Raw genomic sequence first — 22,548 nt, forward strand, 5'->3', positions numbered from 1 at the left:
GAAATTCTAAATAATTATTTAGTAATATATATAAAAAGAGAGAAATTTTGATGGTAGTGTTAAGAGAAAAATTATTTAATTTTTTAAAATATAAAACCTAAAACAATAATATTTATACACATATATATATAATGGTTAATAGATAATTTAATATTTAATTTTTATATATATAATAATATTATATAAATTTTGTCCCCACTACCAAAATTTTCTGGATCTGTCACTGCTTGTAATTTTTCTTCCCTTCAATTTTTTTATTAATTATTTCTCTCTCTCTCTCTCATATTTAAGAAAGGTATATACGATAAAAATGAGTCTAACTAAAAAAATCAAATATTTCTTAATTAATATTAGAAATTTTTATATTAGTATCTTCTTTTTTTAAATTTAAATTTTAAACATTTTAATTTGAAACCGAGAGAGTAAGTGAAAGAGCGACCTTTGCATAATGAATGGTGTGTAATTTTGTATAATTATTTTAACATGTAGAATGGTTGTTATTTTAATTATATTAAAAGTCTAGAATATAAAATGATGTATCTTGTTATTTTAACGAGTTAAGAGCTCATATTTAATTTATCAATAAATTATAATTTAAATGATAAATTCTTGAAAGGTCTCGAATTCGAATCTTACTTTTAATTTTAAAAAAAAAATCATATTTAGTTTTCGTCATTTGTTTCGCCGAAAGAAGACACATATATGCGTACAAATGTACGTTGGTACGTACAATAAGGGGACCAATGGTAGTCAGACACGCAATTCCAATATTATTAGCATTTCCAGAATCAACCACCAACATTGAAAATGCATTGATTATACTATTGCATCTAAGTCGTTATAATTTGAAAAGGCCAAAAAAGAAGGAAATAACTGAGTTAAAACAAAATTAGAGTCCTAACTTTTATAACTGTATTAAACTTGGTTAGAAGTACTGCTATTCTAATAAATAATGAAAAGTGTTATGCATGTTAGATACGGTTTTCATGAAGTCATCAAAGGTTTGCAGAGACGTCAAAATACTAGCTAGGTGATGATGCCATATCATTGTTGACATGGCACAGGAAGGAGCTGAAAAAATGTTGTTTATATCTTTTAGTTGACGCCCTCTGCATGAGATTAAACTCGCCCTTTGGGTATGTTGGTTGTGGCTATGACTACAAAAGAACAAAAAAAAAATATTCATACATGCATACATAAAATACATAGGAGCATTGTGGAAATTGCACGCGTACTTTCTAGTAGGGACACTCATCCAATGCAAGGACTCAGTTCTCAGAACCTTAATTTCTCTCAAACAAGCACATTTAATTTTTTTTAAGATCATCATCGTCACATCATATATTATATATATTCAGGTCTTCAACGGCAATGGCAGTGGCAATGCCCCCCAAAGTCAAAAATAAGATAATTGCATGAAATTGATCATCTTCTGTGAGCTTATCCCCTTCCAAACTTGCTCCTGCTTTTTACCTTCATTACCCAAGCCATGCATATATGTTTTCACTAGGCTTTGGTTTCATAAATTTCCATGTGATTTCCCAATACTTATATGCCTAATCACACATTAGGATTCAATTGTATCCCATCACTTCGTTCTGTTCATCGGCTACCCATCTGGATGAAGAATTGATTCAACAAAAAAAGCACCAAATCCAAACATATTTAGTATAATTTGTAGAAAGAGCAATCAATAATTAAGCTATTCTTAGACACTTAAATTAGCTATACATAGCTAGTTTGGAACTTTGCATTATCCATGAAAATAGGGAGATAAAAAGGGACAAAATAAAAGAGGCTTACCCGATGATCTATCCAACCGCAAGTGCCAAAGAATGCAATGCAATAGAGTTGCCTAGTTTCTAGAAGACAATAACGCAAAACAAACTATACACTTAGCTTGTTGCCCTGCCTACCAATCTCCATGTTCTTTACTTATTGCCTCAACTTCTCTAGCTATCTGAATATCTGAAGGCCATAGGATTTGAGAAGCAACCTTGCATGCAAATCGAGGGAGCAATGCCACAACTGTTACAAGCAAAATCGTTGTCCAATATGTTGGGGAGCACGCTAGATGGTAAATAGTCCTGTAAATGAAAATCATATAATTAGTTAGAGATATAACTATTTATGTACCTTATCCTATTAGTTTAAACTTTTAAAAAAATGGTTTCATAACAGATATCAATCATATACTAACCAGTAATTCGGAAGGAGAGGTATAGAGTCCAATACTATGAGGCAACCATATGTAATGAAAATTGAACCCCATACAGCAACATGCATGATCAATATCCAACCATTAACATCCATAGCCAAGTGCACGGTTACAAGGATAACAATCGCAATTGTCCACAAGCTGCCCAGGCTCCAAATATCCATTGAGCTGTTCTGATAAGTCAGTACTGGAATCAAGAACACAACAAGGCTCTGCCATAGTGTGTCGATCATTGTTAACCAAAACAATCGAATATTGTAAGCCTCTTGCCGATGACCAGCACCATACAGCTTCGGATACTGCAACAGAGTCTTCTGACTCAAGTCTTTGTCCATAACACCAACAATCACGGTAGGTATTGATGTGTATATCACGGAGTATAATACACAACTCCACTCTGTCAAGGCAGAAGTTGTAGAAAAAGCACTGCACAGTATATACCTATAGACAAGGAAGACAATGCCATTAGAGTCATTCTACAAAAAAGAAATACCACCCTAATATGGATATATTATACTTTATTTAGTTCTCAGCCTATGGATATATAGTTTCAGGATGGCACCAAATAAAGTAGTTAAAAGAATGAAAGAACCGATTTTGTTCAAAGGGCCTGTAATATCCAAAAGAGAATTATACTCACCAAAATAGCATGAAAACAAAGACAGCATTACGGTAGAAGTTGTAAAGAACTAGGTAGCCAAGACGCTGATAATTCCAGTGACCATGAACCAGTAGTAGTTTTCTCAAGAACCGAAATTGACCCATTGCAAAATCTGATGCCATCACTGCTTGGCGCCCTTCCTGGCCACATATTCCAACACCAACGTCCGCCATTTGGATCATTGACACGTCATTGGCCCCTATCCAAGAAAATAGCCAAAAAATAAGAACATGTATGATGTGATCAAAAGTTAATACCAGATTATATCTGAATTTTGAATGTAAAAGTGGAAACAAGGCTTGTAGAAAAGAAATTACCGTCTCCTATGGCTAATGTCATATCATCTGTGCGGCTCTTAATGAGATTAACAATTCCTGCTTTCTGCAAGGGTGCAACCCGGCAGCATATCACAACCCTACAGGCAGTTGCAAGGTCGAAAAGCTGTTGAAAAAACATAAACGGAGAACAAACAATAAATATGTTTATGATGAACAAGTTTGACATACAGTATATTTTTCAAATTAGAAAGGAAAAAAATCTAATAATCTAATCTTGCCTCTGATTCTGCTTCCTTCTCCAAAATATAAACCAAGCTGGTGCCATCAATTATGAGTGCCATTGGAGCTGTATCTTCTTCGTCTTCTTCCTTTCCTAAATCAGCAATGGTTTTGCACTTGCCATTCCCATGTCCTTTACCCGAAGGTCTCACACCATATCTGGCTTTAGCTTCAACCAAGAGATCTCTGCAATGAGCCTCGGAATTGGCATTTATGATAATCTTATGCATATCTGGGGTGAGAAGTTTGCAGGAGACACCAATTGAAATGGCAGTTTCTTGCTTGTCGCCGGTTAGAACCCAGACCTTAATTCCAGCTTGTCTAAGGCACTCAATGGTATCAGGGACACCCTCTTGCAGCCTGTCTTCAATCCCGGTAGCTCCAAGCAGCTTCAACTTGCATTCAATGAGGGATGCTGCATGGCGCAATTTGGTAGCCCGGTCGTACAATGCTGTGCTGGCTTCTGCATAGGCGCTTTGCCACGCCTGAAGCTCTTCCTCTGAGAGATCTCTTGAAGCCAACACAAGTGTGCGCAAACCTTCCAAAGAATACTCATTCAGATGAGTCTGCGTCCCATGCCATACACTGTCCTTGTCATTTGCCAAGATGCTAAGCATGGAAGTATCTGCGCCTTTAACTAACACCTTCACAGCATTGTCCGGAAACCGAATAACAACAGACATTCTCTTCCGCACACTGTCAAACTCATGCATCCCCAGCACTTCCAGTCTATGCATGCAAATACAATTGAAGCAAAACATCAAACATCTAGACTGCAACCAAAAACCAAAAGAGAACCAGTCCTTATTCTTTACCTGATTTTTTCACCATTTTTGTCAACAACAACATGTCCACTTGTTCTCTCAAAAAGAGTGTAACCGTATGCAGAGGCAGCAGAAACCAGAGCTTGTTCATCGGGAGACTCTCCCTGGTAATCAATGCTAACTACACCATCATCTTCCTTGGAAGGCCTAGAACCATTAACAACAGGGATCACAGTATTACAAGCAGTCAACGTGATGAAAAAATCGTGAGCAGCAACTCTTTCCTCGCTACTTGGATCTTCTTCTTTCTGCAACAATGTCATCAGATCATAATCGATGGGAATTTCAGATTTGAGCTTCCATCTTCGTTTACTTTTAACTGCTGCAGTGATAAAATATAACATTAACATTAACATTGTCAATGCAACACACATTGAAGATATGAAGTTCCATAAACAAATACAATACAAAACAATACCAGGAGGCACAGGGATGGAGCTTTCGTAATTTTTTCCAAACACACTAGCTTTCCGGAATTCCATTTTGTTTTCTGTGAGAGTTCCAGTCTTATCAGAGAATATATAACGTATCTGACCCAAATCTTCATTTATATTGAAGGACCTGCACTGGAATCTTAATCCACAAGAAGAATCATGCATATCCATGTCTTCCACCATGAAGTAAGACTGTCCCACACGAACCAACTCCATTGTGATGTAGAGAGAAATCGGTATCATGATCTGAAAGACAATAACGGAACTGAGAAAGGAGAAGAGTATTTCCATGGGTATGCCGTAGTATCTATAAACTTCTCCAAAATGGGGGCCAAGGTTGAGGTATGTCTTCCTGTAGTAAGGCAAGGTCTCTAGCTGCTGCTTGTGGCGGACGAGCCACACGGCCGTCCCAAGGGCCACGGCGGAGCACATCACAAAAAGAAAAATCGAGAGCCAACCGGTTTCTCTATTCATGTATATCTCCAGCTTGCTTCTCTTGGGAGGAGCAGCTGCACTGTTGAGCATTGCTTTTGTTTCCTGTCCGGCACACACCACCACTCCGATTAACCAGTCAGTGTTCTTCAACACGCAACCCCGAAGCACGATGTTGGATTGGTTCAGCGGAATCTTGTTCCCGTTAAACTCCATGTTGGCTGCAAACTCATAGATGTTCCTGTTAGGCTTCTCGCATCTGATAACTCCCGTGACTCCACACGATTCTGACGTCACTGCCGTAACCGTTTCTTGCCTCGCAAACCTTGTTTTCAGGTTCGATTCTCCATCCAGATTCATGGTCTGAATGTAGGCAATCCCACTCTGATCACTCGTTCCCAGCAAGACTATGTCGGCCGGGATCATCTCGTCGGCGGAGATCTTAACCACGTCGCCGGCTTGTATTCTCTTCCATTTCTTGGGGCGGAAGTTACCATGTTCCTGAAGCACGAGGCATTCCCTGTTGTTTTCGAATCGATCGGAGCGGTGCTTGCGCCAATCCTCGTAGCCATCTTTGATGGCGGTGACACAGAGGACGAAGAGGAGGGGGAAGAGAGAGGCGGTTCTTCCAAAGACAGCCAATGGAGGAAGCTGGTTGAGAGCGGCAATGGCAAGGAAATAGAGATAAGCAACTCTGTGGAACTGAATGAAGAGATTCTTAGGCAAGAAGGTAAGCAAAGTGTAGCTGCTTGTTCTGATCTCGTTCCCTGTGAACTCATAGTTTTCATTGGTTCTCTTGGGATCGTTTATGTACACAGACCTGGCATTGGCTTCATGCACGTAAAAGCCGTCATCGAACTGCCCGCTTTTGAAGCGACTCCGACTCCGATGATGATGATGATGATGATGAGGTTTACTATTCTCACATATTTCAAATGGCAAGAGAGAATTCGAATGCGAACGCCGATGCGAATCCATTGGCGTTCCTTGACCCTGCTCCTGCCCTTGCCCTTGCCCTACTTGTCCCTCCTTCAATAGAGGGAAACTTTCCACTGCATGGCCTTTAGACAAATTTACCAACACCGGTTCGATTCCGATTCCGAGGACATTGCTCAATAACGTGAATAATCGACGAAGCTTTACATCTAGCATGAAACAATGCCCGCCACCATGGCCTTACATACGTTTATTTCGTTTGCATTTTCTTTAATTATGATGATGAATGATGAATGATTGAATGATGTTAATGACAATGACAATGATAATGATAATGATAATAATGACGATAACGAAGAGTGTTTCAAGCTACTCCCCTCCCAGAACTTGTGTTTTCTGGTTCAGCAACTCAGAAGGCAAGCCTCCTAAAACATAAAATAGAGGAGAAATAAATAAACATGTGAAATGATGGAATGGAATCCAAATACATTCAAGGAAAGAAACAAAGAGAGAGACAAAACGATGAAATGTTCGTACCTGAAATTACAAAAGCGGTAGGGAGGGGAATGACAAGAAAAGGGGTATGGGGCGTTATGTCAGAAGAGAGGTTTGATTGAATGAATAATGCATAGAGAAACAGAGAATATGGGATCTGCTCACGTCGTCTACCTAATTACTTTTTGCCTTTCAAATGCAAACCAAAAATTATATTATTTAAAATTAATTTTGTGGGTCCAATTCCAAATCGATAAAGGAGATAAAAAGGAAAATTAAAAATAAACAAGAAAATGAAACGGTGTCTTATGAATAGATTATGAATAGTTAGATGTAAGATTAGTAAGTAGAATGACAGCTAAATTGACATGGAGGTTGGAAATGAGACAGAAGCGGAGAACCACGCATGATTTGTAATTGCATTTGCATACCTGCCTGCTTACTAAGCTGAGTTCACTCACCAATCTTATCTATCTAATCCTTTGTCACTTTTTTATTTTTAATATTGGATTAATAATGTTTTTTTAAATTGTAATTAATTGTAGTATTTTTTTAAAATGTAGAATAATTTAATGTACGTAGTATAAATCGGACCGTTCAATTTTTAAAAAATACAGAAATCGGACCGTCTAATTTTTAGGTACATAAATCGGACCGTCTGATTTATGTACTCGAACCGTTCGATTTGTGTTGAAAAAATTAAAAAAAATTTAGAGTACACAAATCGAATCCTCCGATTTGTGTTTAAAAAAATAAAAATTTTGAGGTACAAAAATCGACCCTCCAATTTGTGTACTTTAATAAATTTAAAAAACACCAAAAATTACAATGTTAAAGTATATCACCACTTCTACTTCCATAACAAAAAAAATTAGCCGACCTCTTGTAACTTTTGTGTTATATATTGTGTATATTTTCTTTCTTTTTTTTTAATATTTTAAATGAAAGTTAAAGAAAAAATGGTAAATAATATTTTAATATAAATATTCCCTTAAAATATATTATAAACAGGTGGAAATATTATTTTTATAAATAATTTATTATATTTATTTGTTTATTTAAACGATATAAATATTATTTGTTAATTTAAATTATGATTTTAAAACCCGGATGTATATATTCTTTTTAGCTTTTACATAGATATGGAGCATATTTTTCATCTAGAATGATAAATATCGACTAAAATAAAATAATAAAAATTTTGTTTATTGTTTAGTAAAAACGTAAAATCCGATAGATTTAGATTTGGTTTGATAAAAATTTTTGAAAAGGTGTTTGTGCTTTTAAAAAGCACAACTTTTGTGTTTGGTAAATAAAGAATACTATTTATCCGGACTTATTTTTTAAAAAATTGCTGTATTTTTTAAAGCAACTATTAATCTGTACTTTTCAAATTTTAAAAATTTAATATAATTTCATATATTAAATAATTTTTAAATTTAATGATTCCCACCCTAGTTTTATTTATTTGTTTTCTTTGGTCAGTTTTCCTTGGAAAGAAGTGCGAGGAGAGGAGTTTAATGTTTTTGGGCCTTCCAGTTTGATGGATGAGGTTTCCATTTGAAGCCTTAATTTGGACCAAGAAAAATAGAAGAGAGTGATGGATAAAATCATAAAGTGAGGTGAGCACTGAGCAGTGAGGAGGGAGTGAAGATGTGGCAAAAGAGCAACCGTTACTGATTTTTGAGAGGGGAAGGTGCCAAGGTGGTAAGCTTGAAGGCGTCATTTCTTTGTTAGGATTGGAATGAAATGAATGTGGTGTTAGGCATGGCTTCTCTACTCCCTCCAACTCCAACTGCCACTGCCACAGTCCAACAGCATTATTGTTATTATTATAATTTGCATAACAGCCAAATAGTGGCAATCTGCTGCTTCTCACCTGCTCACAAAAAACTACTCCCCATCACTTCAAAGAGGAAGAGTAGGAGGGGCCTCATCAGGTGCAATGCTTTCTTTGATGACGTGGCAACCGGTTTGTTGGAGCTGGAGAATGCTCCTTACTTTCAGGGCTTATCGGAGACGCAGCGGTGGTGGATAGTGGCTTTTGGCGGCCTTGTTTGGATTTATTTCACTGCAAGGCCCGGGGTTCTCATCGGCGCCATCGATGCATACCTTCTTGCCCCTCTTCAGCTAGCGCTGGACAGTTTTTCCGGAAGGAGGAACCTCAAGAGGACTGATTTTCTCGTCGGAGAAAAGCTCGGCGAGGGCTCCTTCGGTATTGTGTACTCTGGTGTACTCCTCCCGAAGAATCTCAATGACTCGCCGGCGGACCAGAAGAGGCCACGACGGCCTCCGCCTCGGTCTGCTCTTGTTCCCCAATCTCAATCTAAGGACAAAGTCATTCTTAAAAAGGTATCTTACTATCTCATCTCATCGCATAACAATGTAACAATTTTAACCAAGTTGGGATGATCGAGTGGTTAGCTCACTCCTCCTGTTTGGGTTTCGGGGTTTCGAATTCTGCCATTGTACACAGCAGCTCCAAATCCTTAATGGAGCTGAAATTCACTACAGATTAGTCGTTAGGCTGTGGGACATTGGGGATAGAGTGAGAAATCAACAAACTAACAATTGAGAATTGTTTTTCTGCAGGTGAAGGTTGAGATCAAAGGGGCCCGAGAATTCGGTGATTTTGAGGAGTGGTTTAACTACAGGCTCGCTAGAGCAGCACCCGAAACATGTGCCGAATTCCTTGGAAGTTTTGTAGCTGATAAGACAAATTCACAGTTCACAAAAGGTGGAAAATGGCTTGTTTGGAAGTTTGAGGTGCTCTAAATAAGCTGATATTTCTTCTTTCTATTCTTCTGTATAACGCAATGCCTACTAATTTCATGTTAAATCTTAGTAGTAGAAAACAAAATTATTGTCTTAGTATGGTTTGGTTCTTAGTTTACTTTCACATTAAATGGAGGGTCCTGCAACTTTACAGGGAGATCTCACTCTTGGTGATTACATGAAAGATCGCAACTTCCCCTCAAACTTAGAATCCCTCATGTTTGGACGAGTCTTGCGAGGCGCAGACTCTTCTAAGAGAAATGCCTTGATCATCAAGCAAGTAATGCGCCAGATTATTACCTCTCTTAAGAAAATTCACGACACGGGAATTGTTCACAGGGATATAAAGCCAGACAACTTGGTAGTTACTAAGCGTGGTCGGATTAAACTCATTGATTTTGGTGCCGCAACTGACCTACGGATTGGAAAGAATTATGTTCCCAACAAGACACTACTGGATCCTTACTACTGTCCCCCGGAATTATATGTACTTCCAGAAGAAACGCCGAGTCCTCCACCAGAGCCAATTGCAGCTCTCCTTTCGCCAATCTTGTGGCAGGTTTGTTGCTTCTACCATATTCATCTGGTCAAAGTTCATGACTAGGTGCATCAGTTTTTTAGTGAAGATTTGGGACAGACTTAATTCAATATAGTGTCATGATCTGCTAATATATTAATGTTAATTGCCTCTCACTATTTGTTCCACACATGTGTGCATTATGTATATAAATTCTGCATGGAAGAGCTGAAGTGGAATTATCTGATGATTGTTGCAGTTAAACAGTCCTGATCTGTTTGATATGTATTCGGCTGGGATTGTGCTTCTGCAAATGGCAATACCATCGTTGAGGTCTGCTGCTGCTTTGAGGAATTTCAATCTGGAAATAAAAAGCTGCGGATATGATTTGAAAAAATGGAGAGACTATACTCGCCTCAGGCCTGATTTTCAAATTCTGGATAGTGAATCTGGTAGAGGGTGGGACTTAGCTACAAAGCTTATATCGGAGAGAGGTTACCTGAGAAGAGGACGGTTATCTGCTGCTGCTGCTTTAAGACATCCTTATTTTCTTCTGGGCGGGGATCAGGCAGCTGCAGTCCTCTCGAAATTAAGCTTAGACAGAAAGTGATCCGCCTAGCAAAGTAAGTATATCCTCGTATATTCTGATTCTTTCATGTTTTGATCCCTCATTGACCTTTCAGATTTATAGGGATAGTTTTAGTAGAAATTCTGTGTTTCTTGTTGCTGCTGTTGATCTTGCTCTATCAAAATATATCCATCTTCATAATTTTTATAGCCTTCAATTGAATATGTTATGTGTTAATAATAACTTAATATTATTTCTATCAGGAGAAGCACATTTGAAGACCACCCGACTTATGAGTTGACAACCATCAGTTATAAGATTTTGTTCGTTTGTTCTTATTTTTCCTGTTTGGTTTTTTTCTCCTAGTATAAGTCAGGGGAAGACTTTATACACAGTTTCAGCCACAGAGTAAGCATCGCAAAGTTTATATGTTAGACAGGAAAGGAGCTTTGCTTCTGCTAAATAGATATACATCTTTCTTGAAATCTATATGGCAGAAAACTCAGGCAGGAGCACTTAATGACTGTAAGATCTTAATCACTATTCTCCCATGGTTTGTTTCTACAGGAGGTGATTGGTCTGAGAATGCCAGGACCTTGCCTGTGGTACCATATATAATATTACATCTTGAAACAAGATATAGAGATAAGTGAAGTAGCAATTTATTAACATTGTGTTATATGTGGGTTTTTTTTTTCCTTTTAATAGATGATACTTGATTGAAGATTATGTATTCATTTCCACAAGGCATTTTGATTTGGAAGTGTCTATGTGCCAAATTGAGTGTATATGTACCTGAGACCTGCAATGCTAACTTATTTTACCAGCTATCACACATGTTATATCATTCCATGTATAGAAATATTGGCATTGTACCGAAAAAGAAAGAAAAACAACAAAAAATACTATTGGACAACACAAGCAGAACGGGATGGTGAATCTCCAGTCTCTTTACTTTCTTTTTAGTATCATTTCAAGACTGAAGTTGAGACTCTTGTGTGGCATCCACTTCTATCAACACATGCATGGTTATATGACTATAATACCATTTGTGACTTTCACCACATGGTGTTAGAGCTCATCATGATATAGTACTTTTTGGAACATGCTTTTCTTCTTACAACTCCAGTGACATCTCTTAGAACACAAGGAGTTGAACAGAGCAAGCCTTGTGGATTGAAGGGATATGATGCTTGAGGTGGAAGGAGATTTTGAGAGAACAATTGAATATCCATCATCCATGTAGTCTGTTCCATCAGGAAAGAGCTGCCACAAAAGGCTTCCAGCCCCGCTACCTCCGTTCTTTGTGGAGTTAAGGATGGTCTTGTACACTGTGTTTATGAGGTTGTCTCTGTATGATGAATTGTAACCAGGATCTTTTGAAGATACACCAAACTCGGCAAAAATGACGGGCATTCCAAGGTACTTTTCAGCATCCTCGATGTGGGCTTCCATCCAAGACTTTATGAATGGGAGATGGGTATCAGCAATTGATTGTGAAATCCTTCAACCAGGTAATTAATTCTTAGTCAGAAAGATGTCATGTTCATGTCTAAAGGTGTGCATGTTGGAAAATTACTAGAAATCCTGTGACATATCTACATAACAGTGTATGCCAGTACCCACTTGCATATGAATATGATATATGGATATAATTGCAGCTGTTTGAATGGAAGGTTTGCAGTTAACATTGAATAAACTTACCAAGAGTCTGGATAGATGTGAACAGAAGCAAAGTCTACACCGAGAACCTGGTGGTTCCTGATAAAATCAGTTCCAACCTGTTGAGCAAATACGTTTGGGTTGAACTGAACTCTTTGAGGTGTCGAGGGTCCGTAAAATCCTTCAAGACCAATCTCCACTAGGTGCTTCGTATCAATGCTCTTCACATAGAATGCCATTTCTTTTATCCATTCCTAAAGCACATGCAAATATGTGTAAAGTATGGTATCCTTGAAAGAACTGCTGATTACTACTTCACTAGAATGCAATACTAGTGAGAAATGGGAGACGTTGAAGAAGATGATGAATGGGAAATGAAACAAACCTTGTTTGTTTTCTTTTAGTGGAAAGATTTAGCTATGGAGAGGCTAACCTGTAATGTATCACCTGAGGAATCCAAGATACATCGAGGCTCATTCATGAGTTCCCAAGCGAAAATTGTAGGGTCTTCCTTGTAGGTGATGTTTGTGTATGTATTTACTCTGTTGAGCACCGTCTAATAGTATTGGAACCAAATTAGTCTCAACTCTGACTCTTGAAGAATAAACTGACACAAGACAAGACAGAAAGTGTCAAAATCCTGAAGGAAGTTTTCACCTTAACATGGTTCTTGTAGTAGTTTCTGAGAGTTGGATGTGAGAAGAAGTCGTCATCGGAGGTCAAGTTGAGGCCGGCAGCAGTTCCCCATTTGACATACTGCGCTTTGCCGCCATAAGCCTCCCAGTTGTTTACCAATGACAGTATGAGCCTTATTCTGTATTTCTTTGCTTCACTCACCACAAAATCTAGTGCCTGTCTTGTGATGTTATGATGTGAATCCTGCAAACTGTCATGCCTACTGAGGATGCATGCTTGAACACCTCACTGACCTTTCCTCTGGTGGACTCGTCCGCAGCAAATACCATCAGCCAGTATGTGTTGAATCCATTCACATAGAAAGGTTGGTCCCTCACCACAAATTGGTTTCCCTTGGTTTGCACCATCTCCCATTCACCTTCTTCGACATCTCCCATTTCGCTCCTTAAAGAAACCACAATATCATGCATCAATGCCCAATGGAAGACACAACATGCATGTTTATTTCTAGAACTGTAAATTATAATACATACCTAGAGCTTTGGAAGGATATGGAATGGCTTTCCCCTTCTTCATATTCACTGCTATCAAATTCAGTTGAACTTACGCTTTTAGTAAGGATCAGAAAAAGGATCAAGGTAATAACACTCCTTTGATTCTCCATAGCAAGCTTATTAACCAGGTATTGAATGCACATTCTGTTTTAGTTATGGACCACATTATATATGTGATCACCCTAAAGAGTAGTGTGCAAGTTGAGACCATGTTTCTGATCTATTACTAAGCTTTAAAGCCAAGTTAAGTTTTTGTTCTGATCAATATTGAGAAGAGGATAGAATATTCAAGGGTAGGAGTAAAGTTGCAAAAATGTGAGTCCTAACGCCTAAGGTACGCTCAGGTGGGTTCCACAAAGCAGGGAACATTATTGGATTTGAAACTAGCTGTTGTATGAGTAAGAATTTGAAGATCGTTACAAACATGCATTATATATAGAGGAAGTGAATCCTAGATGTGATGTCTCCATCTGAATCATTTCTTGAAGAACTTGATGTTTGGAATTTATGGAAAGGAGAAAACACAAACCAAAAAGGTCATACCTGTGGCTACTTGAAAACAGGATGAGAAGACCAAAGCAAGGTTTGTCGGTGTGACTTGGCAGGCACACTTTGTATTGTATTGTAGGCAAGGTTCAATTTAGCACTCTTTGGTTTGAATCACTAATTGTAGTAGTTGAAATCATATAACTGTTCTTGCTAGTGCATAGTGATATGCCGCAATGCTAAAGATTAATCTAAGACACCAACTCAAACAAGTTTAAAACTTGAAAAGGAATTCAATTTTAGTGAAAAGGTATCACAATAAACATAGCGACTATGAATTTATGATGCTTGTGCCGGTGCTGCTTCTCATCTGTAATTTTGAACCCCAAATAATACTAAGGAGTTTGTTAAGTTCCAAGTAAAATCCATCAATCATGGAGTTCCAAATCCACAAAACAAGTCTCAATGGATATTTACAGAAGTTTGCGAAACCATGCAGCGTTGCACGCAACAAATATAGATACAGATGCGAATACCAAAAAGAAAAAATAGATACAGATGCTTGCATTGCATGGTTGCACCATTACATGTACATATTTACATTAATTCAGACATTCAGTCAGTTTTTTTTCTTGTTAGAAAAAAAAAAAGTGTTTCAAATATAGTATAGGACTGAGATAACTAAGGTAATGATAATGCAAACAGAGTTTCGGCTTCTTTTCTACCCAAAATAGTTTTCAATTTCAAAGGACTATGCACTTCTTACTTCTAGAATTATTTTTTAAAGAATTATCAATTATATACTTCAGATTCTTCCTTAGTGTCTCAAGTAACAATATTATTTATTCATTAGTATTGATATATAACACCCGCACTTTTTTCCCTTCTCTATGTGCATCCTTCCAAAAGGAGCCTTGGAGCATTAGTTGAATTCGGCTCCATATAACCTAAGACTGCGTGTCTGCGTTTAGTTCTGAGAATAAGATAAAATACTGAAAATATAACACAAAAGACAGAAAGTGAAAATTCAGGTAAAGTCAACTTCATATGAAGTTGATATCTAAGAGTTGTTAGATGAAAATTTAGTCAAATCATCTAACGGCTTTCAAATATCAACTTCACGTAAAGTCGACTGCACCTGAGTTTCCACCAAGACAGAAACATAAAAATTAGTATTTTTGTATTTTGTTTGGTGATAAACTAAAATAAATTATAAAAATTCAATTTATTCTCTTTTTTTCATTCAAAAAAAATTAAAAAATATATATATAATAATAATAATAAATTAACAAAAATAATAAAAAAATAAAAAATAAGTTATATTTTTATTAGTGTTTGACTGTTTATATCCTTGTCAGGATAGATATCCATACTTACATGAAATTTCTTGGTGTGTGGATTGAAACATTTATAACCCTTTTGATTTGGGGAATAGCCAATAAAAATGCATTTTTCTGCCCTTGGATCAAGTTTACTTCGATATGAAGGTGTATGTAAAAATATAGTGCAACCAAATACTTTTAAAGGTAAGTCAGAATGCAACCTACATGTTGAAAAATTCTTTTTAAAAGTATCCAACGGTGTGCAGTAATTTAACACACGTGTGGGCATTCGATTTATGAGATAGGCTGCTGTTAGAACAGTATCTCCCCATAAATACTTTGGAACATTACCCTCAAACATAATGGCACGTGCTACTTCAAGAAGGTGTTTATTCTTCTTTTCAGCAATGCCATTTTGTTGGGGTGTATTGGGGCATGTAGATTGATGTTGAATACCTTTCTTTTGAAGAAATTCACCAAGATTTTTATTAAAGTATTCAGTGCCATTATCACTTCTTAATATTGAAATTTTTGTGTCAAATTATGTTTCTACCATTGTTGAAAAATATTAAAAAATTTTAGAAACCTCAGATTTTTCATGCATGAGATAGATCCAACATAGTCGTGTGTGGTCATCGATAAAAGTTACAAACCATTTTTTTTCAAATTGAGTTGTTATTTTTGATGGACCCCATACATCAATATGAATCAAGTGGAAAGGTTTAGATGCATGATAAGGTTGAGAGTAATAAGGAGCTCTATGGCTCTTTGAACGAATACAACTTTCACATTTAAGTAAGGAAGAATCAATATTTTTAAACAAACTTGGAAACAAATGTTTGAGATATGGAAAACTATGGTGTTCTAGTCTATTGTGTCAGAGAATTATTTGGTCCTTTATAAGCATAGAACTTATACCACTAAATTCTAGAGCTGTTTTATCCTCCGAAATATCCTCAAAGTGATAAAGCCCATCCATCATCTTAGCACTGCCAATCATCTTCCCCGAAGTCCGGTCCTGAAAAATATCATGAGTGTCAAAAAATATCACAGCACAATTGGAATCCTTGTAGATTTTACTAATAGAGAGAAGATTACAAGAAAGTTTTGGTACATGTAGGACATTTCTTAGGTCAATGTTTTTGGAAAGTTTAATTGTACCTTTTCCAGCAATAGATAAAAAATTACCATCAGCAACTCTAATTTTTTCATTTTCAAAGCAAGGAGAATAAGTTTTAAATAAAGGGGAGAGGCTGGTCATGTGGTCAGATGCACCTGAATTGACAATCCATGGTGCATTCAAGTTTGAGGTGCAGTTAAGGGACATAGGAATACTAAAATTACCTGTTTGAGCCAAAGAACCACTAGGAGTACTAAACACAGAGCTGGAATTTAACAGCCTTATGAGCTGCTCAACCTATTCCTTACTTAATGATGATTTTTCAGCCTCATGAACAGTTGGAGTAGAGCGTATTTTGGAACCAGGTTTGCTACCTTTAAGATGTGCTGGTTTTCCATAAATCTTCCAACAGGGTTTTTGGGTTTGACGAAGTTTATTGCAGTGGTCACACCAAAGATTGGAGGGGTGCTTCTGATTTGATGAACTTTTAAGTGCAGCAAGTGCCACTAAAATTGCATTAGACTCCAAAGAGGTTTGTTCAATCTTGTCTTTTTCCATCATCACAGCTCTACGAGTTTCCTCTCTTCTAACTTCAGCAAATACTTCTCCAATTGAGGGTAGGATTGCTCTTCCAATAATTCTGCCACGAATTTCATCTAACTCCACGTTGAGGCCTGCAAAAAACTGAATATCCTCCCTTCTTCCACTGTTTGTTGGTGGTGTTTGGCAGCAGCGGCTGAATTTCACTTGTAGTTATTGAAGTGGTCAAGATCCTGCCACACCTACTTCAATGTGTGGAAATATTTGGTGACATTGTCACTCCCTTGTTGAATTTCTCTAGCTTTTAGAGTAAGTTCATAAATTTGACACTATCTCACAATTCTTTGGCTGTGGCATAGTACATGTAGTTACTGCTGATATCCTCCTCTATTGAGTTCACCAACCATGTCATCACCATGTAATTTTCGGTATCCTACACATGATATTGTGGGTAAGTGATCTTAGGCTGGCTTCGCTCACCGGTGAGATATCCAATCTTCCCTCTTTCATAGATATACATCTGAACTGATTGAGACCACCTAAGGTAGTTTGACCCATTGAGTCAAAATGTGGTGATCTGAACTGAATGGGAATCACCACTAACTAGTACCCATTGCTCAAATTTTAAATATGATGGAGTAGGAGTGGTGTTCTCCTTCTGTTCAGGATTAATGACTGAGGAACTGTCAGCCATAGCTATAAATCAGAGGCACATCAGAGATCTTGCTCTGATACCAAATTGAAGTGTTTGAATGTATTGTATTATCAAATGTACATGAAATCAGCCTCTTTATAGAGGAATTACAGAAATAGAAATAACTAGAAAATAGAAAAGAAGGGAAAAATACTAGTCTAAAATAAAGGAAAGATTTCTAATCATAAAATCCCTAAAATTAAGCTAAACCTAAAAAGGAAAAGATTTGTAATTGATTCTATTTATTTAAAAGATTCATGAAAGGAATTAGGAATCTGATTTTGATTTGATCTAGTTAACAGATACAAAATACACTAATTCATTGTTTCTGAACATAATATTTCTGTCTATCTCATCTGCTAAATATAATTTTGTATGTGTTTTTGTATCAGTATCTGTTACGGCCTGGCCCGAGATCCCCGCGGGTCAACCCGACCTGAGCTCCCCCCGGCCCGGTCACGCGGTCTTCAACCGACCCGGACACGCGTCCCGTACGGCTCGCACGTAGCTATAGGACAGCGTCCTTGGGGATGTGGGCCTGACCCCATGAGGGGGCCCACTACTGACATGTATATAAGGGGAAGATTGGCTCTTCCCCCGAGGTACGTCATATCCTTTCACCTCATTATTCTGCCCGCCTGCACATCGCTGACTTGAGCGTCGGAGTGTCTTTGCAGGTGGCACCCCCCTCATCCTCTCTCCAGGACAAGTGCTCGGCTACTCGGCGAACCCGCAACCTGTGCGACCAAAGCTAAGGCGTCCTCACCCCTTCACCAGCTCACCCGATCTGTACGGAACCCGACAACCGAACATTGGCGCCGTCTGTGGGGACAACCTGCCTAAATGGAAGTCGTGCTGGGTCCCGGCGACCAAGCTCGAGCAACTGGAGCGGAGGGGGCAGCCTCCGTTGCCTCGCTGAGGGGGCGGCGGAGGTCCCCCCAACAACACACGAGAACACGACCCTTCGGGGGAACGGGCGGCGACAGCGCCATAATAATGCAGGAGCTACGCCACAGAGTCCAAAACCTAGAACGACAGCTAGCTGACCGGGAGCGGGATGGACAGTTTACCGATCCAAGCTATACCCCGTCTCCCGGAAGCGAGGAGGAGGACTCTCACAGAAGCCGCCCGCGGCGTACATCCGCATCCCGGACGGAAGCGGAGAGCACGCGGGAGGAATCACCTGTAATAAGAAGACGAAATGACACGATCATCTACTCCCGCGGCAGAACAACCCGCCGAGCGGCAAGAGGTCGCGAGGACGGGGAAGGGAGAGCCGGGAGAACACGACAGCCTGTGATAATGGGCATCACCCCGTTCCACCGATCTATCCTCGAAGTCCGGTTGCCGAAACACTTCGACAAACCAACGGACATGAGGTACGACGGAACTCAAGACCCTCTAGAACACCTCACGGCCTTTGAGGCCAGGATGAATTTAGAGGGAGTAGGGGACGAAGTAAGGTGCCGCGCCTTCCCGGTAACCCTGGCAGGGCCAGCGATCAGATGGTTTAACAGCCTCCCTCAAGGTTCCATCTACAATTTCTCAGACATCAGCCGTGCATTCCTGGCCCAATTTACAACGCGGATAGCAAAGGCCAAGCACCCTATCAACCTTCTAGGGGTAACCCAGAGACAAGGAGAGCCGACCAGGAGGTACTTAGATCGGTTCAACGACGAATGCTTGGAAATCGACGGCTTAACCGACTCGGTGGCCAGCCTCTGCCTGACAAACGGCCTCCTCAACGAGAACTTCCGAAAACACCTTACCACCAAACCGGTTTGGACAATGCATGAAATCCAGACGGTGGCCAAGGAGTACATAAACGACGAGGAAGTCAGCCGAGTCGTGGCTACCAATAAGCGGTAGTCCGGTTATAGCCAGGCTCGGCAACCCGGTGACGGAGAGAGAGCGAAAGAAAAAGGCAGGGAGGAGGCGTCAAATAAGGCACCTAGACCGTTCCCTCGGGTCGGAAAATTTACTAACTACACTCCACTCACTCTCCCCATCGTGGAAGTTTATCAGCAAATAGCTGAGAAGGGAATTCTTCCGAAGCCTCGACCACTTAAGGACCGTACGGGAGGAAACAAGAACCTTTATTGTGATTACCACAAGGGTTATGGCCATCAAACACAGGACTGTTTTGACCTGAAGGATGCATTGGAACAAGCGATAAGGGAAGGAAAGCTAGCAGCGTTCTCCCATCTCATCAGGGAGCCGAGAAGACGTTATCGCGATCAAGACGAGGAAGGCAAGACCCGTTCGGCCAAGCGGCGACAGGAACCCGAAGACAGAGACCACGGCCTCACTGTGATAAACGTGGTAACGGCAAAAAACGCTGCACCAAAATCCCGGTCGGCACACAAGAAAGACGCTAAGGTTCTGGCGATCTCATCCCCGCCGGTGCAAAGCTCTAAAAAACCTCCATCCATTTCTTTCGGCCCGGAAGACCAATGGTTCAGTGACGCCCCGGAAAACCCCCCCCCCATGGTCATAACGGCTAGAGGGGGAACCGGCCTCGTCAAACGGATCCTTGTCGACACAGGAGCTGATTCAAATATCATGTTCCGCAACGTGTTCGACGCACTAGGGCTAAAGGATGCCGACCTGACGACTCACCAGCACGGGGTTATCGGGTTAGGCGACCACTTCATCAAACCAGACGGGGTCATTTCCCTGCCGATCTCGGTAGGCCAGAAGCAAGGCCGAAGATCGGCGATGGCCGAATTCGTGATCCTCCGAGACTCCACAGCCTACAACATCATCTTGGGAAGAAAAATAATCAACGATTTTGAAGCCATAATCAACACCAAGCTGCTAGTTATGAAGTTCGTTACCGATGACGGATCCATATGCACCATAAAGGGAGACCTCGAGACGGCGGTCGCTTGTGACAACGCCAGCCTTTCCCTTCGAAAGAAGTCCAAGGAAGCATCCGGCGTGTTCCTAGCCGACCTTGATGCCAAAGTAGAGGACAAGCCGAGGCCAGAACCAGAAGGGGACCTGGAGAAGTTTAGAATCGGTAACGAAGAGGAAAAGTTCACATTCGTTAACAAGAACCTCCCACATGAGCTGAAGGAACCTTTGATTGAAATGATAAGGGCCAACAGGGACTTGTTCGCCTGGACACCAGCCGACATGCCGGGCATAGATCCAAAAATCATCTCACATCATCTAGCCGTCAAGGCGGAAGCACGCCCAGTATAGATGCACTCGTCGACGCCGCGGCGGGATACCGGTATTTGAGTTTCATGGACGCCTACTCCGGTTACAATCAGATACCGATGCACCGTCCTGACGAAGACAAGACGGCGTTCATAACGCCAGGAGGAACTTTTTGCTATAAGGTAATGCCATTCGGCTTGAAAAATGCGGGGGCAACATATCAAAGGCTGATGAACAGGATATTCCACGACCTCATAGGGAAAACAGTTGAAGTTTACGTGGACGACATCCTGGCAAAAACAACACAACCTGACGACCTCTTGAACGACCTGGCAAGCGTATTTGCGTCCCTCCGTCAACACGGTATGAGCTGAATCCCCTCAAGTGCGCCTTCGCCATGGAAGCCGGCAAGTTCCTGGGATTTATGATAACTCAGAGAGGGGTAGAAGCTAACCCGGAGAAATGCCAGGCAATACTCCAGATGAAGAGCCCGGGTTGCATCAAGGACGTCTAGAGGTTGGCAGGACGGTTGACCTCATTATCCCGATTTCTCGGAGCTTCGGCGACAAAGGCCCTGCCATTCTTTAACCTCATGAAGAAAGGGATGGCGTTTGAGTGGACACCCGCATGTGAAGAAGCCTTTCAGCACTTCAAGGAAATCCTGGCGGCACCTCCCGTTCTCGGGAAGCCAAAGGACGGGGAGCCACTATACCTATACCTCGCTATAACAAGCGAAGCCCTGGCCGCAGTTCTGATACGGGAGGACGGGAAAGCTCAACAGCCAGTCTATTTCATAAGCAGGGCCCTGCAAGGGGCATAATTAAGATATAGCAAGTTGGAAAAGCTAGCCTTGGCACTCCTAACTTCCTCGAGAAGGTTAAAACAGTACTTCCAGAGTCACCAAGTTGTCGTCAGAACGGACCAAGGGATCCGGCAAGTTCTCCAAAAACCCGATCTGGCGGGAAGAATGATGACTTGGTCCATCGAACTCTCCCAATATGACATACGGTACGAGCCCCGGCAAGCCGTCAAGGCGCAGGCTATGGCGGATTTCTTAGTTGAAGTGACGGGAGACCCAAGCGAAGAGGTGGGTACACGGTGGAAGCTCCATGTGGACGGAGCCTCCAACCAGACCTTCGGAGGTGCCGGGATCATCCTGGAAAGCCCGATTGGGGTTGTATACGAACAGTCGGTCAGATTCGAGTTTCCCATCTCGAACAACCAGACAGAATACGAAGCCCTTATAGGAGGCTTAACCCTAGCGGCAGAAGTCGGCGCAAGAAGACTGGAAATATGCAGCGATTCCCAAGTCGTCACTTCCCAAGTAAACGGTAGCTACCAAGCCAAAGACCCCTTGCTACAGAAGTACTTGGAAAAGGTTAAAAGCTTGAGCCAAAAGTTCGAAGAGGTCACGGTCCACCACGTACCTAGAGAAAGGAACACACGGGCAGACCTCCTATCAAAGTTGGCCAGCACAAAGCCAGGGGAAGGGAACCGGTCTCTCATCCAAGGCATGGCAAGAGAACCGGCAATCACATTGCACATGACAACCCTAGGTCTTTCCTGGCTAGACCCCATCACCAACTTCCTAGAACACGGCAAACTCCCTAATGATGAAAAGGATGCGGCGAAATTGAGGAGGGAAGCGGCCAAATACGCCGTCATCCAAGGACAGCTGTTCAGGAAGGGGCTCAACCAGCCCCTACTGAAATGCCTACGCCCCGACCAGACGGACTACGTCCTCAGAGAAGTCCATGAGGGCTGCTGTGGGCACCACATCGGAGGTAAGGCCTTAGCGAGGAAACTAATCCGAGCCGGATATTACTGGCCATCGATGATGACGGATTCCAAGGAGTTTGTCAAAAAATGCGTAAAGTGCCAACAGAATGCCAACTTTGCCAGGGCGCCGGCCTCCGAGTTAAGCTTGCTAACGACCTCCCGACCATTTTCTC

General features: G+C 40.6%; 3 protein-coding genes and 1 pseudogene across 3 annotated transcripts; 2 read left to right on the forward strand and 2 right to left on the reverse strand.

Annotated features, from left to right (window-relative positions):
- Nucleotides 1–1,497: 1,497 nt before the first annotated feature.
- On the reverse strand, nt 1,498–6,278 carry LOC107473246 (phospholipid-transporting ATPase 1-like). Its single transcript, XM_021134889.2, has 8 exons — nt 4,679–6,278; nt 4,252–4,582; nt 3,436–4,165; nt 3,197–3,320; nt 2,859–3,078; nt 2,201–2,659; nt 1,804–2,087; nt 1,498–1,617 (listed from the first exon to the last, which is right to left on the reverse strand). Exons 1-7 carry the CDS (start codon nt 6,276–6,278, stop codon nt 1,913–1,915), a joined length of 3,639 nt encoding a protein of 1,212 aa, XP_020990548.1. The 3' UTR covers nt 1,498–1,617; nt 1,804–1,912.
- Nucleotides 6,279–8,078: 1,800 nt separating this feature from the next.
- On the forward strand, nt 8,079–11,096 carry LOC107473162 (serine/threonine-protein kinase STN8, chloroplastic). The gene is made up of 5 exons (XM_016092709.3): nt 8,079–8,909; nt 9,150–9,323; nt 9,487–9,891; nt 10,109–10,472; nt 10,681–11,096. Exons 1-4 carry the CDS (start codon nt 8,307–8,309, stop codon nt 10,457–10,459), a joined length of 1,533 nt encoding a protein of 510 aa, XP_015948195.1. The 5' UTR covers nt 8,079–8,306; the 3' UTR covers nt 10,460–10,472; nt 10,681–11,096.
- A 175-nt stretch (nt 11,097–11,271) lies between these two features.
- On the reverse strand, nt 11,272–13,392 carry LOC107473245 (mannan endo-1,4-beta-mannosidase 6-like; annotated as a pseudogene).
- A 4,882-nt stretch (nt 13,393–18,274) lies between these two features.
- Nucleotides 18,275–20,638, forward strand: LOC127744889 (uncharacterized). Its single transcript, XM_052257718.1, has 2 exons — nt 18,275–19,267; nt 19,316–20,638. Exons 1-2 carry the CDS (start codon nt 18,275–18,277, stop codon nt 20,636–20,638), a joined length of 2,316 nt encoding a protein of 771 aa, XP_052113678.1.
- Nucleotides 20,639–22,548: the final 1,910 nt, after the last annotated feature.

The sequence above is a fragment of the Arachis duranensis genome, chromosome 2 (assembly GCF_000817695.3).
Source record: "Arachis duranensis cultivar V14167 chromosome 2, aradu.V14167.gnm2.J7QH, whole genome shotgun sequence".
NCBI classification, from domain to species: Eukaryota; Viridiplantae; Streptophyta; class Magnoliopsida; order Fabales; family Fabaceae; genus Arachis; species Arachis duranensis.